The 16489-nt window shown below is 34.7% G+C and overlaps 2 protein-coding genes across 2 annotated transcripts; both read left to right on the plus strand.

Moving 5' to 3' along the window:
- Positions 1-244: 244 nt before the first annotated feature.
- Positions 245-2805, plus strand: LOC114195994 (lysM domain-containing GPI-anchored protein 1-like). Its single transcript, XM_028086464.2, has 5 exons — positions 245-1161; positions 1261-1378; positions 1546-1707; positions 1818-1849; positions 2383-2805. Exons 1-5 carry the CDS (start codon positions 510-512, stop codon positions 2664-2666), a joined length of 1248 nt encoding a protein of 415 aa, XP_027942265.1. The 5' UTR covers positions 245-509; the 3' UTR covers positions 2667-2805.
- Positions 2806-3754: 949 nt separating this feature from the next.
- Positions 3755-9471, plus strand: LOC114196237 (basal transcription factor complex subunit-like protein). The gene is made up of 11 exons (XM_028086819.2): positions 3755-3879; positions 3944-4032; positions 4106-4376; positions 4495-4541; positions 5119-5156; positions 5239-5284; positions 5463-5516; positions 5611-5679; positions 7380-7456; positions 7977-8072; positions 9153-9471. Exons 1-11 carry the CDS (start codon positions 3849-3851, stop codon positions 9211-9213), a joined length of 879 nt encoding a protein of 292 aa, XP_027942620.1. The 5' UTR covers positions 3755-3848; the 3' UTR covers positions 9214-9471.
- The last annotated feature ends 7018 nt before the right edge of the window (positions 9472-16489 follow it).

Consider the following 16489-nt stretch of genomic DNA (forward strand, 5'->3'; position numbering starts at 1 on the left):
TACCCAAACATCCCCAACCTTCGTTGCTCCAAAGGACAAAACCATAATAATTCATTTCAAATTTTGAATCTGACATTCCAGTAAGTAAAATTTAAAAAAAAAAAATCAGTGGATTTTTGGATTCACATTTTATTAATTTGGGTTATGAGAGAGAAGGACAAAAATGTCCAGCGAAGCAACTAAAAGGTTGAAATCTCTATGATGAGAGTATGACCAGTGAGAAACAGTGTCCTTGTGTTGTGGCTCTATGGAACACACCTGTCTTCTACTCTAAACTCTCTTTCGCTTTTCAAAGAGAAACTTTTCCCCTCCCCAACACAACCCAACACAACACTCTTCTCTCTGCGCCTTCACTTCTCAGAGAGGGAGAACACTCCTCAAAAAACCCTAAACTCCTTCCTCTTCCTACACTCCGACATCCTAGAATCAGTTTCCCACATTGTACCCTGTTGCCTGAAAACTTAAACCTCTTAACTTAACTACCTTCACTCTCTCTTTCTATTTTCAGAATGCCAAACCCAAAGCACCTTCTGCAGGCTACACTGTTCCTCTCGTTACTTCTTCAGGCCCTGTGCAAATCCACCATCGAGCCATGCTCCAACTCCGACTCATGCAACGCGCTTCTGGGATACACCCTTTACACTGACCTCAAAGTCTCCGAAGTGGCCTCGCTCTTCCAAATCGACCCCATCGCGCTTCTCACCGCGAATGCCATCGACATCTCCTACCCCGACGTCGAGCACCACATCCTCCCTTCCAAGCTCTTCCTCAAGATCCCCATCTCCTGCTCCTGCGTCGACGGCATTCGCAAGTCCGTCGCCACCAACTACAAGACGCGCCCCTCCGACACCCTCTCCTCTATCGCCGACTCCGTCTACGGCGGCCTCGTCTCCTCCGACCAGCTGCGCGAGGCCAATTCCATTCCCGACCCCTCCGTCCTCGATGTCGGACAGAACCTCGTCGTGCCTCTCCCCTGCACCTGCTTCAACGGCTCCGACAACTCTCTCCCCGCCATCTACCTCTCTTACGTCGTTCGCCCCGTTGATTCCCTCGCTGCCATTGCTGCCAGGTACTTCACCACGCTTACAGATTTGATGAATGTCAATGCCATGGGAAGCACTGCCATTAACGACGGAGATATCCTTGCTGTTCCAATACCCGGTAATAAACTAATGCTTGCTTTTCTTTCTTTTTCCTTTTTTTTCTCTGCAATTTATAATTTTCTCTTCGATTTCTAACTCTCTATCTCTCGTGTTGCAGCATGTGCTTCGAATTTTCCTAAATCCGCCTCTGATTTTGGCTTGCTTGTCCCTAATGGCAGCTATGCCATTACCGCGGGGCACTGCGTTCAGTGTAGCTGTGGACCGAAAAACTTGAAGTACTAACTAAGCAACCGTTTGTTTTCTGTTCTTAATTTGTTTTTTCCTCTTCCACTACTGCATAACCTAGAATCTCTTTTTGGGTGTGAAGTGAAAAATGGTCTCTATAGTGTTTGAGGAGGTGCTGTTTCTTCTGGTGTTTAATGGTTTCTTAATTTTCTTGTAGTCTGTACTGTATGCCGGCTTCTCTAGCTGTTTCTTGCTCCAGCATGCAATGTAGAGGCAGCAACCTTATGCTTGGGAATGTTACAGTGCAGCAGACTAGTGGTGGTTGCAATGTTACTTCTTGCGATTATGATGGCATTGTTAATGGCACCATAGCAACAACGTATGTTTACTTTCTTTGCACATGTGGTTCTAACCTAGCTTTTCTACATTGTGTATTTTGTTGTACTATTCTGAGTTTAAGCTTGCTTAATTTCTGTTTTCGTCTTGCAGGTTGTCCCCTTCTCTTCAGCCTCGATGTCCGGGTTAGTGTTACATAAACACAGCTCAAATGCATAATGCATTTTATTTTGAATGATTTATTTACTGAGATGTGTTGATATGACAAAAACAATGTACATAAGTCGAAGGAAAGGGACCTCCTACCTCTTGAACTTACTTTTGGAGTTAAAATTTGTAAACTCAAATTCTAAGATGACAAAAGAGCATTGCATCTCCTATTTAGCCACTTGGGCCAAGCATGCCTTGTTTCTGAGTATATAACAACTTTAAATATCTGAAATTCTTAATTTGGTTTCATGTTAGAGATATACAAACGATGGATGTCCATGCAAATTTTGAGTTTATAACTTTATTTGCAGAACTAAAATTTAGTTAGGTTTGATGTTGTGTAGCATTTTTATCGGGACTAAACTGATGGATCATCAGGGATGTTCCAGTTGCAGTTCCTAATTTAACATACTCCAATGAAACTCACCCCCAAAAGAGAACTTGGTGGCACAAAGATACCTTGTATTCCCTGAAAAGTCTTATAAACATATTTCAAATGATGTTGCAGGTCCACAGGAATTTCCTCCTCTTGTTGCCCCACCTACCACGGTTGCAAAAGACACAGTGTTTGGACCAGCACCAGCACCACTGTTCGATGGAGCAGGTCCTATGTCGCCTATATCCTCAGTGGTTCCTTCAACGGGGCTTCCAGGATTCTCTCCTGCAAATGGTCCTATTAGCGGCATTTCTTCTGGTGCTTCTGCTGCATGCTCCTTGGCGAAACCATTGCCCACTTTGACGTATGCACTTGTGTTATTGCTTGTAAAGTTCATGATACCCGTGGCATTGTAATCTTATCAATTTTGTGGTGGGTTCAGTTTGCCTGCTACTTTCTTTGTCACGGGTGCTCCTTGTAGTTGCTGATATTCTTCTGTACTCTTGTACTCATTCGTGAATCTGGAAAACTATGGAATTTCGGGTTTCATCACAAGCTTAGCCATTTATGTTTTCCGTTTTGCTTAATTATCTTGTTTAACTATTGTCAGTGATTCTTGGTATAATCTGTATAGAAGCTTTGAATTTGACTGTGTCGCCATTCAGTGATTAACTTTTTAATGGAGCGCCAAGTTAATTAACATTCTTGGTTTCTCCCCGATCTTAAATACCTTTGGATATTTGATAACATTTTTCTGTAGCATGGTCCAATTTAGGAGTGTAACTTTATAATGCAAATAAGAACGAAAACACATGTTACTGAAATAGTGACATTTCAGCTGACAAATCTAATAACCATGGGACATTTTTGAACTTCACACCGTTACAGGAAAGAACACAAATTAATTTTTTGGTAAGAAAGAATACGCATTTTTTAGAATTTAATTTCAACATATTGATATTACAAGCTTAAATTTATTATATATATATATATATATATATATATATATATATATATATATATATATATATATATATATATATATATATTACTTAACTAGTTATAGTATAAGCTTACTAGATGAAAAGTAATACTTAGGCTTTAACATAAATTAAATCCAGTTTTATAACCTACTACCGAATTCCAAAAGGCTTATAAAATCAATCCTTCAATTTCTTAAGTTTGATCTAATCTTGCATAGAGAAATACATGGGTTAAACATTAAATTTAATTCATGATCCAATTTGGACTTATGCTCAACTTTTTTTTTTCTTTTCCTATTTTGTTTTACCTTCACTTTGTCTCTTCTCCAAAGTATCACATCTAATAACATTCGTCATAAAGAATAAGATCAAAACATTTTATAGAATTAAAAAAAAAACTAGAATCTAAATAGAATCCAAAATTTTAAAAACACTTGACCAAACTAAAATTAGTCCCATATTTTTATTTGTTACTATTTTATTAGGAAAATGGCATTTGGGCCTGAAGCCCGGGATGTTTTATTGTATGCGCTCCAATAAAACATGAGCTGCCAAGAAATGAATTGAAAGTGAAAGCAAAAGCAGTTGAAGGGACACAGCACCAGCACACACACCATGCCTTCTGCACCTTCCAAAATCTACGCAGGTTCTGTGTACTCTCTCAATCTCTTATTCTCTTATTCTCTCCACTCACCATGCTTTCGTTGCAGACGATGTGAGCCTTCTGGTTGTGACGCTAGACACCAATCCTTTCTTCTGGGCCACTTTCCCCTTCCCCTTCGCCGAGTTCCTCTCCCAAGTAATTTCCGTTCCCAAACCACTTCACCACTCCCGTTCCGTTCCAATCTCAATGTTCTTGTTTCATTTCCCAGGTACTCGCCTTTCTCAACTCGATCCTGCTCCTCGGCCAGCTCAACCAGGTCATCGTCATCGCCACTGGATGCAACTCCTGCGCCTATGTTTACGATTCCTCTTCCGAACGGAGCCACGGTGCCACCACCGGTACAATGCCCGCGCTTTATTCCAACCTACTCCACAATCTCAACGAGTTTCTCGCTAAGGACCGGCAATTAGACGCTTCTCAAAAACCGGGAACCGTGCCTTCTTCGCTCTTATCGGGCTCCTTGTCCATGGCGCTTTGTTGTATCCTTATCGCCGATTCAGTTTCCAAGTTCTTTGGATTCACGCTTATGAAATTGAAAACACCTTATGTTGCTAATAAGCTCTACCTTTTATTTGTTTTACCTGATTGGATTGTCAGATATACAGAGAGCTTTTCGTTTAGGACCCATGCCTCCGCAGCCTCGGGTATGTGTTTATGCGTCAATTTGATATTGCATTTTGTAGTTACTTGAATGTGGTGATGAGTTGCAACGGCCACTGGAACTGTTAGCCAACTATGATTAATGGGGATTCCTATGAGTTTGATATTAGACTTTGCAAATGATATGCTTGTTTTTTCCGTCATCTAATGTTGCTATTGCGGGACTTACACTTTGTTACACTCTTCTTTTTGGTACTGGAAGTTTCATTCATGCTAAATATGCCATTTACTTTTTGTTTTTGCTTGTTTGTAATATGAGAAAGCTTTAAGGTTTTGTTTCCTCTGTAAACTTTTCCATGGCTAAAATTGAGTTGGATACTACAAGTTATTATTTTAATATCTAGTTGATTTTGAGCTACAATAAACTCAAGACAATTTTTGAAAACTCCTGCTGCTACCTCGTTTACATGTTTTGTCTTATCTTTGGCTGTTTATGTTTCAGTAATCTTGTATTTTTCAGCCAATCTCCAGTTTTGTTGTTTTTCTTTTATTTTGGCTTTTGTTTCCAATTTTTTGTTTATAAATAATTGCTATTTTACCTACTTACTGATTTATGAACAGATTTTATGTTTGCAAGGGACTGCCGATGGACCAGAACAGTGTGACTCACAATCTTTACCTTCTATATATTTAATATTGCATTGACCTTTCACTATAAATAAAACCTTCTATCCTTTTCAGGTATGTGGCAATCATGAATGCAATATTCTCTGCACAGCGTTCTACTGTATGTACTGAATCTTTGCCTTTAATTTTCTTCTTCAAACTTTGGCTTTTTTCTTGGCAAGAGACTGTTAAGTAGTCAGGCATCTTTGAGCAATATATTTGTTTAGCTAATGCATGAAGATTGTTTGTATTTTTATTTGAAACTAGTATTTATGTCCAAGTAACATTTTATATTGTAGGTTCCTATAGATTCTTGTTATATTGGCTCCAACAACTCTGCATTCCTCCAGCAGGTAATAAAGCACGCACACACATTGAATGAGTTGATGTTGCAGTTGTAGAATATGTTTAACTGAATATGGTCACTTCTTGTGTTATGAATGACAGGCTTCATACATAACTGGTGGAATATATTACAAGCCTCCTCAACTGGACGGGCTTTATCAATATCTTTCAGTAAGCTTGTTTTTAATTGTCTGTTTTTAAGCATTGGTGTGTCTTGCAGTATAGTTTTTTTGCTAGTCAGTCAATGCTGTAATTTTACCATTGAGAAAGCCGTGGTCACCAAATATTAGTGGCTCTGGCCTCTCCTCACCAAAATCCAAACTCATCTCCCTTGTTTGTGTAATGCCAAAACAGTCCTCCCTTTTATCTTTTTGTTGAAACTTGAATTCAACTATGGTTTATGGGGATATAATACTTTTCTTCTAATTCTGTTGTTAGGAATCCAAGTGTGAGTTTAAGTCTCACATTGGTTAGAAATGAGAAAGTAGAGTACTATATAAGGATAAAGACCCATAAACTCATTGTCTTAAGGTTTTTGGTTGAGAGTAGTGTCAATGTCTTATGTGGTTGAACTCAAGTCTCATTGGTGTTTGTATCTCCTCAGTGAAACCCCGTCTATAAACCTGGAAGACAGGGAAAATAATCCATAAATTGAGATTCATAGAAGCATGTCACTTCCTTAAAGTCCATACACCGACTTGAATGCAATTGTTAAGAAGTTGTTTTGCAACCATGTATCATATACAATTTAAAAGATTTATTTGTGGTATGGAGACATCTGAGATGGTGAGACACAATATATATTGCTGATACTGGTGTGTTGCTTAAATCTGTCAATAAAACAAGGACTGAAATCATGGCTGTGTCACCTTCATTCCCTGCTTTAGGGTTGGTGAAAACTTTTTTCTCACATTAGGATTGGCATCATTGTGAAATAAGTTACTAACCTCGATGACTTTAAAAGACCTGCAAGAAAAATGACTGGCATGCTCTTATGTTTTTGTTGTATGTCTTCTTTCCGGTGAGGAAGTTGTTTTACAGACATAATCAGTTTAAAATTTGATGACACAGCTAGTTGCTATTAAACAAATATGTCCTTAAATCTATTGGCAAAAATCTATTTGATAATACAAGTTTTTTATAGTGTGGGACTGGAGCTCTTTCTTTCATGGTTGCTCCTCAAGATAGGTGGTTACATCATATTGGTCTGGTACAAACTACTTAGTGGTGGTGAGGTCCTTTTTGGGTCAGCATAAATGTTGGAAAATCTTTCAAAATCAGGTATTTTGGTGTTGTGTGCAAAGTGGGCAAACACAGTCCTAGTTACTTGGCTTAACAGTGGAATGAGTATTGCGCTACCACAGGGTTAAACTTCTACAAAGGGCTTATGCACACACTGTGCAAATCAAACTCAATGATTATCTTCATACCTCCCCTCTTCTATCTGTTCCAACCCATTACACAATCAGCTCATTCCTCTTTCTCTGTCATGTCTACATGCTCTCCCTACGCCTTCTTATTTTTTATATCTCTTTGATATGGGCATGGGTAGGTGATATGCTAAATTTTGGTCTAATTTTCTTTTAGGGTTCTAACTGGTCAAGTTTAGGTTTTGTTTTATTGAGTATGTAGTTCCTAAAACAGAATGAAGCAATTAACTTGTTGTTTTCTTCTAGGGAAGCAAATCAGCAACCAAATAATGTAGTAAAAGTGAAAACCTAATGAAATAAATCATTACCTGAAACTTAAAAGATTGGTTTATGAAAGGGAATAAACAAATTATCATTCTTTTTCAAATCAGGTTTGAATTATGTCTTTTCAATTTTACCTTTTGTCTTACTTCTGACACTAATCTAACCTTGTGTATGCAGACAGTTTTTGCAACTGATTTACATTCTCGTGCATTTTTAAGGCTTCCTAAATCTGTGGGTGTGGATTTTCGTGCATCGTAAGTTTTTCCATAGTTAATCTTTTCCTGTTTATGTTTTTTGTATTTTCATTTTCTTTCCCTCTCTGTTTCTTCTTTCTCTTCTGTAACTACAAACATTCGGACAAAACCAGTTATCTTTAAACTTGTTTTTTTCTCCAATTATTCTTTTTTTTTTGTCTTCCCTTTTGAATTTGTGATCGGTTGAAGACTCTGTTTTTGTAAACAAGACAACAATTTATGCGATCACTAACCCAACTTTTAAAGCCTAAATTCATTTAATATCAACACATAACCAAGGGACATTTGTAGTTTACCTCCTTGTTACGGATTAGTACATTGTTAAAATTATTCGCACCGAGCATTGGATTTCTTTGGATGGATGATATATTTAATGTAATTTTAGTGGATTTAAACAAAGTGTGTTAAAGTACTTAGTCTTGCATTTTAATCATGGCAATCTTCTTCATTTACTGTAGAATTGGCTATCTACAAGTTGTGTGTGTTGAAGTCCTACTCCTAAATTGTATGAATTGTGCAGGTGCTTCTGCCATAAGCGAACAATTGACATGGGATTCGTATGTTCTGTATGCTTGTCCATATTCTGTGAGCATCATGATAAGTGTTCAACCTGTGGGTAAGTGTTTATTTCCTCAACTTAGCCTTTTTCATTCTGTTTCCATACAGTTCCTCCACATGTTATGGATCAAATGGGTGTAGATATTCATTATTTAGTTAGCAGAGTAGCAATCGGTTCAACTTTTACAGAACTCTTTCTTTTGAATTGTATTACTTTACTAGTTTATTATCAGACTGCTGTTACTTTTTAGATAATTTGATACAATTATCAGTTTCTCTCTTTAGCTGATTTTTATAGCCGTAGGGGAAAGACTGTGTCTCATATAGGGTTTAGCATGTCAGGAATAGCTATGAGATGAGGAAGACAAACCCAGCTGATTAATGTGAAATTTTCAGCCCTCTATTTGAATGATCTCATGATAATACAGACCCAATGTTCTCTTGAAGCAAGAATCGGCATGTGCTATGTATATTTTGTATTATGTTCAACCGTGTTCATTTTTAAAGAAAGTTAAAATTTAGTCTATGGACCGTATTTGTTACTGAAAGATAAATTTTTTTCATCACATAAAAACTTGTTAATGAATTCAATAGTAGTTTTTAGCATACAAAGTTTAGCCATGTACTAGTTTGCCATCGGATCTCTATTGGTAGATGAATGTCCTGACTATACTTGCTTTTCTTCATGTTTAAGTTTGTCAATTCAAACTTGTATATGCAGTATGCTCGTTATTTCTAATCTCTAAAGCAAATTAGAATGTGAGATCTGAAATGAAACTTTTGACATGCTTGAGAGTTTTAAGGGAAAAATAAGTTCCTTGTGAATTTATCATCCAGGAGGATGTAATTTAATGAGAATATAGAAAGACTAGTCAAAAGCAGCAGTCTTGAAATATGTGATAGATAAATTGTTGTGCGTCTGGTAGTTTGAAAATAGAAAATCAAGTTCTGTTAATCATGAGTTGAAGTTTCACAGTTGGTTACACAAGAATGTTAAAAAAAATAGAAAAGAGAAGCACAAATGTGAATGCATATTAGACGGAAACAACATTCAGGATGTTGAATGGAAACTTGATCAGTTGACGCTGCATTTTTATAATTTGCCTATTTGTTATGTTTTGTTTTTTCACTTCTGCAGGTCTGTATTTGGTCAAGCTCAACTAGATGCTTCAGCAGCTAACAGGAAAAGAAAGGCGTGAATTGGGTGCGCAGCGTACTTTGTCACACCATGAGAGCTGATCGATTTAAGTTCTCTTCATACACGTGGCATAATGAAATTTTGGCGTCAAATTTATTTCCCGTCTGTCTTGGTGGGAAACTGAAGTTCGTTGTGTAATTATTGCAGGCCTATAAAAGTGATCATCGATCTGAAAGTTTCATTAATTGCTTAACAGGATCTCTTCATATTGGGGCTGCATAAAAGGCATTTTATATGATAATTTCATTTGCTGTTGAAATCGATGATTTGGATTATGTTCAGTATGTTGGCTAAGTTCTTCTCTTTTACATAGGGATGTCAAAATAGACCAGGTCCGCCAGCCCACCAAAGAAAGGGTGGGTCGGGTTAAAATTTTCAGCCCGTCAATCCGTTGTAATCCGACCTGTCTAGCCCACCAGTTTAGTGGACCAAAACAGGTCAGCCTGTCAACCCGTTTTTTTTTTTAATTTTTTTATGTTTAAAATTAAAAATAATTAAAAATAATATTTTTTATATTATATAAATAATTTTATATATATAATAGATTTATAAACAAAAATTTATAAAAAGTTAAAAAAATTAAAAAAAATTAAAAAAAAAGGTTAGCCTGTGGGTTAGCTCGACCTGTTTTTGGCGAGTCACAGGTGGGTCAGTTCAAAACGGGTTGGGTGGACTAGTCCAAAATGGGTCGGGTCGGCCGGTTTTGCCATCCCTAATTTTAGAGCATCCAATGCTTCATGATGAGTTATGGTGAATTTTTGTTGTATTGTAGAAGGTCTACAAGACTATATTAAAAGGTATAGAAGACATTGTAATAAATAAAGTGGATTTAGATGTCGAGTCTCCAAGGCTAGTTGATTCATTTGTTTCTTGATGCTTGACATAAGGAAGTATTCAAACAGGTCTTGTTTTAATGGAGAATATTTTAATGGTTGATTTTAATATCAATACATGAAATTATATTAAAAGTTCAGTTGGATTTTAGCCATTGGGACGAATTTGCATTAACTAAATTTCGCAAGAAATTACTCACTAATATGTTAACTTAAAGGGTTCACTAGTATATAATATAATTTAGCACCAATGTCTTATTTTTTAAAAGATAGAACAGTGGCTATATTTAGTCCTCGTAAATGAAACTCTAGTGTCCATTTACTTTAATTTGAAGTTCACCCATCTTTCTCAGTTTCTTTCTCGTTCAAATATCTCAACCTTGCAACCACAGGAATTTGTTCCCTACTGCCTTAATCACTTCCTCTTTGAGTAAAATTTGAGATCATAAAAGATCTCAACATTTAGGTCTGCCTCAAGTCGGTCATCAGACATTGTGACTTGCCTCTTGTAATGACTATGTGTTCAACACCTTAAGGTAGATACACTCATAACATGCAATCAAAGTTGTTGGTTTTGTCAGCAATGATAAAGGGAATAATGTTAAGGGATTTTGTAAGTTGTGTGTGTGGCTTGGACTTGTCAACTTGATTGGATGGTGTTGATAATAGTGGGGTGTTTAATACTGGATTGGATGGTGTTGGAGAAGAGTTAGTATTGACAGAATCGTACATTTTGGCCAAGGAAAAGGCTTTCATGATGGTGGTTGGTTGAAACATCAGCACCATCATCTGCACATCATGTTTCACACTCCCAAGAAAACAACTAAGTTGATGTGATTGAGACAAGTCAACTCGAGATACAATTGCATCAAATGCTTCATGATATATATTCAGTGATAAAGTCTTTTTGTCGAAGTTGCGTCAACTCAGCCATGGGATCATCACAGATTTCACCAAAATGATCCAACAAAGTACACGTATAGTCTTCCCACGAAGGTAAATTATTCAAACCTATTGTTTTGACATATGCATTATGCCACTGAAGTGCCTTCCCTTCAAAATGCACCACTGCGAGCCTAACCTTGTAATTGTTAGGTGTTTGATCAATGGAAAAAACGTTTCACATTGAATTATCCAAACGAGCCAATCGCATATTACAAGAACATGGCCTAACATTGTTACCCGAATCATCAATTTTTTGGTGTTCGTATCGCTGAAACATTTCCTAAAGGTATTGCTGTAGAGAAGTGCCTAGGGTCATGAACTTTTCTTCCATCTTTGAACTGAGACGCTCTTCAACATTGCGAAGGTGAGCTTGATTTCTTGTGTTATCAACCATGGCGGAAGCGTAGTTGGAAAGTTACTTCTAATACCAATGTAATAGTAGAACTAGGAGATGAATCAATTCTCTCGAAGAACTACCAAGGATTGTAGGGAATCCAATTTGTAGAATGGAAACCGAATATGAATCGTATTGAATATTCACAGATTACAAGAATTGTTTTCCATCCAACAAACACCGCCCATGGTTCATATATTTGCTATATATTCCTTTTCTAATTGTCTAATGAAATACCTTACAACTCTTTGTAATTACAATTTTTCCTAACATTTTCTTTATTTATTTTAAGTCCTGTATCAATCCCTCCCACTTAAGCAAATCCTTGTCCTCAAGGATTAAAATATGGAAACCGCCCCAATCTTATCCACAATAAGACAAGGTCCATAATATTGGAGCTAGTTTGGCATTGTTCTGAAAGGCCACAAATAGTTGCCTATAAGGATGTAGCTTGACAAAAGCCAAATCACCAATATCAAATGATCTTTCAGGTTTGTTTGTTAGCTAACTATTTAATTCTCTCCTGTGCTCGTTTCATGTGGAATTTGACTAGCTTAAGTTGTTCCTCCATTTTCTGGAAACTTTTATCAACAAGTTCAATCTTAGACTCTTCAGGCAAATATGGTAAGTAGGCGGGTGGAACTTGACCATAAACAATCTCGTACGGGCTGGCTTTAACAATATTGTGATACGTAGTGTTGTACCACCATTCCGCCAAAGGAAGCCACTTTGACCATTGCTTCGGATCATCCAAACACATACATCTCAAGTATGTTTCAATGCATATGTTCACTACTTCAGTCTGACCATATGTTTGAGGATGGTAGATTGTAGAGAGCTGCACCTGAACTCCTTGGTAAACCATGAACTCCTTCCAAAATCGACTAACAAAAATGGGATCTCCGTCAGACGTGATGGAGGCTAGAAACCTATGTAATTTGAAGATGTTATCCATGAAGCATTGAGCCACATTTGCAGCAAGGTAGGGATGTTGCAAGGTCATGAAGTGAGTAGTTTTGCTCAATCTATCAACTACCATAAATATAACATGTTTTCTATACGAATTGGGAAGACCTATGAAGTCCATGGTAATGTGTTGCCAAACTAAGTCAGGAACGGGTAGTGGTTGTAGTAAATCAGGGGATGCAGCATTATCATATTTGTATTTCTGACATGTACTACACTATTGAACAAATCTTTTGACCTCATTAGTCATGCCCTTCTAATATACTACAACCTTCATTCTTTAGAGAGTAGCGTCTCGCCCTAAATAGCCTCCACAAGTTGTAGAGTGTAACCATGTAAGAATTAATTTTCTTAACTCTTGATCTTTGCCCATCACTAGCCTCTCTTTCCTTTTGAGTTCCCCCTTACCCAATTATAATGTCTATGAGATAAAGGGTCTTGTTGTAGTTCTACAATGAGCTTATGTAAGTCTGCATCAACTAGACATGATGCTTTGATCTTGTCCATGAGGTATGAATCAGGTTGGTGAATCACCAGGGCATCACATTGCACCCTAGAAAGTGCATCAACGACCACATTCTTCGTACCTTGTTTATACTCAATTATAAAGTCGTATTCCATTAATTTCACCAACCATTTTTGTAGGAAAGTTGTTGATAACCTTTGCTCCAAGATGTACTTAAGGCTTCTATGATTGATCTTGATTACAAACTGTTTGTGAAGCAAGTAATGCCTCCACTTTTGGATCGCAAACACCACCGCGAGTAATTCTTTTTCATATGCTGACAGGGATTGTTGCTGTTGACTTAAACTTTTGTTGATAAATGCTATGGGATGACGATCCTGCATTAGCACCGTGCCCACTCCCAAACCTGAACTGTACACCTCCACTACAAAAACTTTAGAGAAATCTGGTAGAGCCAAAACTAGTCCATCTACTATCACCGCGAATAAAACTCCTTTTGAATTACAATACAAACAAAATCCAAGTTTTTCCACTTTAAAAGTGTTTAATTGTTTGAGCTATGGTTCCACCAATCTTCCTCATCAAAAATTTGATGTCTGTGCTAGGCGTGGGTTTTTTTAGGATACCAAACAAACACAAAATGTTATCTTATTTTATAATAAAGAAATTTATCTCTCTAAAAATGTTTTCTTTGATGAAGCAACTTTCCTTTTAAAAAACATCAGTTCTCAACCTAATAATTCTGAGCCAAATTCCCAACACATCCTTCCATCCAATTTTGTTGACACCTGTACCTTTAATCTCAACATTTTTCGGCCCAATCCTACATCATGTTCCACATCCCCTGACCCTCATCCCTCTTCACCTACACTTTCTCCCCTACCTACCCAAGTTCACCATCTGTAATAAAATTGTAACCTCTTCGCTGCTCCACCCGTCCTTATCATCGTCTTCTTTAACTTAATGACTATGAAGGTATTGCTTGCCTTGGTAATTCAATCATTTCTTCAAAGTCCTCTCTCCATTCATCTTCAAGGTATCTTATCATTTTTACTTTTCTCTTGATTATTCTCGTCTTTCTCCTTGTCCTGGAAATGATCTCATTTTTAGCATAAATTCATCGTCTCATTTACTTGATTTTAGTGATGTTGATTGGGTTACTTGTGTTGACGCTCGTCATTCCGTCACTGACTACTGCTTTTTTTATTGACAACTCCTTAGTTTTCGGGAAAAGAAATAAACAATCCACAATCTTTAGTTCATATGCTGGGATAGAATACTGAGCTCCTGCATCAGCTACTTGTGAGCTCCATGTATATTTGCTTGTGATTTGCAAGCTCCTTCTTAGAAGTATTATGTCTTGAATTGTGACAGTCAAATTGCTTTTACATAAGTACTAATCACATCTTTCATGAAAAAATTAAACACTTAAAATAGACTCTCACCTTATTTGGAAGAAATTACTTTTTTTGCCTCATGAAACTTTTTTCAATTTCCTCTTCTCATCAACTAACAAACATTTTTACTAAAGCTTTGCCTCCAAAGTTGTTTCATTTCAATATTTCCAAGTTTGAGCTGCATGAATTATTTGAACCTCCAAGCAAATAATCGTAGTATGCAACAACAGAAACAACCTCTGAAGAGAATTTTTATAATATGCTATGAAATTTGTTATGTAATATTCTAGAACATGAGGTATATTTTTTTCTTATTATTTACCTTTTTGTCTTATTTTCTTTATGTACGTTGTATATATTATGATATAGAACATTTAATAAGATTAAAAACCTTTTTCAGCACTCTTTTTTTGAAAGTTTTCCTTTGTTTTTTCTTTAATTCTAAAAGAAAACTGCATTTCTTTTTAATCCTTCCTGCGTTTGTTTTTTTAGTTTTAATCTCCTCTTTATTGAATATAAATAATATAATTTTAAATCTTTAACTAATTTCAAATGGAGGTAATAGTAGATGGTTGTTGAAAAAGAATATATAAAGAAAAAAATTGATAAATATGTAAATTTTAATCACTAAATTTTAATTTAATAATTGCTGACAATTAATCAAAACTAGTGAATCATTATTAATTTATTCATGGTAAAAACTTTTCTGCTCCATCATGAATCATATAACACTATTCTTGTCCACTCAACCAACTCAACGTATATACCTTAATACTCATTTTTTTATGTCGCAGGAGAAATTGTCTGAGGCTTTTTAATTATCCCAGACTCTTTGTAATTTAAGCATAGGCTCATATATTTTGGTTAATCTTTGCTATCGTATATATCTTTTAAAAATAAATAAAACTCAAAATGTATGATATTATAAAAGAAGTATTTAAATTTAATTTACGTAAAACGCTAAAAATATACAATAATATTACAAAAGAACTTTTTAATTAAGTATTTTTAAAATTTTAACGAAAAATTCAAGAATAACATGTGTTATGCAATACATTATATATATATATATATATATATATATATATATATATATTTTATATGTTATATAAAAATATTTTCTTTTTTATATATATTTTATCTCGTATTTTATTTATTAAGTAATTTTTTTATTATAATTATAAAAATAAAATAAATAGTTTTTTATTTATTTTATAATTAATAATTTATTATAAGTAATTATTTATTTTAAAAAAGTGTTAAATTGAAAAAAATGATTAAATAAAAAATATTTAAATTTAGAAAAACGGATCACTTTTTAATACAATTATTTTAATGTAAAAAATCGTTATTAAAAGGTCTATATATATAAAAAAAAATTATGTACAGAAAATTATCTTTTATATAATGTATAAATTTGTATTTCATTATTTTTATAATAAAATAATAATTTTTTACTATAAGTATATAAAAGTAAAAATATATAATTTTTATAATTTTTTTGTAAATAATTTTTATTTATTTTGCATATAATTTATTTATTATATGTACGTGTTTTAGTTGTAAAATAGTAACCGAGTTAAGAAAAAATCTCAAATAAAAAATTATTTAAATAGAAATGATGTCAAATTATTAATGCTCATCTTTTAATTTAAAATATTTTAATTTAAAGAGTAAAATAAAAAAAAAAGTGTTTTATATAGTTTATAATTTTATTGTAATTATTTATTTATTTATTTTATATGTAACAACCAAAACTTATATTCGAAAATAAGGTATTTCAAAATAAATTTACATTTTATATTTTTTATATTTGATAATGAAATACTAAAAAATGCATTTAAAATGAATTCATGAATACTTCAAAATATAAATTAGGGAACTTAATACATTTTTCTTAAACTACAATTCATCATCTTTGTAATATTTCTTCCATTCTTCCCACTTAGATATCTTCCTCTATATTTGAGTTGGATACTAATTGAGTCAGTATAATCTCATATAACAAATCTCATTTCAATACATTTTGACTCATCATAGATTAGCATTCTCCTTGGAAATAACTAATTTGATTATTAATATCACACAAATTTTCACAAACATTCTTACATTAACCATCATAGCTTAATACAATCATTATTACAGTTTGTGGCATGAAAAGAATAGTTATATAGTAAATTATAAATCACTATTCTAACAAGTCAAAGTCTTATAATGGTTGCAAGCTCATGCCATCAATCCATATCAGTACCACATATAATTCAAAGCATTAATTC

The sequence above is a fragment of the Vigna unguiculata genome, chromosome 9, assembly GCF_037176805.1.
Source record: "Vigna unguiculata cultivar grain cowpea cultivar isolate G323 ecotype 2 chromosome 9, ASM3717680v1, whole genome shotgun sequence".
NCBI lineage: Eukaryota > Viridiplantae > Streptophyta > Magnoliopsida > Fabales > Fabaceae > Vigna > Vigna unguiculata.

What these genes read in the sequence shown, in the direction of transcription:
- LOC114196237 (XM_028086819.2), top strand. Translation starts at nt 3,849, where the DNA reads ATGCCTTCTGCACCTTCCAAAATCTACGCAG. An exon ending in ACTCTGCATTCCTCCAGCAG is followed by an intron (nt 5,517 to 5,610) that starts GTAATAAAGCAC and finishes TATGAATGACAG; the next exon opens with GCTTCATACATAACTGGTGG. An exon ending in GATAAGTGTTCAACCTGTGG is followed by an intron (nt 8,073 to 9,152) that starts GTAAGTGTTTAT and finishes TCACTTCTGCAG; the next exon opens with GTCTGTATTTGGTCAAGCTC.
- LOC114195994 (XM_028086464.2), top strand. Translation starts at nt 510, where the DNA reads ATGCCAAACCCAAAGCACCTTCTGCAGGCTACACTGTTCCTCTCGTTA. An exon ending in CCTTGCTGTTCCAATACCCG is followed by an intron (nt 1,162 to 1,260) that starts GTAATAAACTAA and finishes CTCGTGTTGCAG; the next exon opens with CATGTGCTTCGAATTTTCCT. An exon ending in TGTGGACCGAAAAACTTGAA is followed by an intron (nt 1,379 to 1,545) that starts GTACTAACTAAG and finishes ATTTTCTTGTAG; the next exon opens with TCTGTACTGTATGCCGGCTT.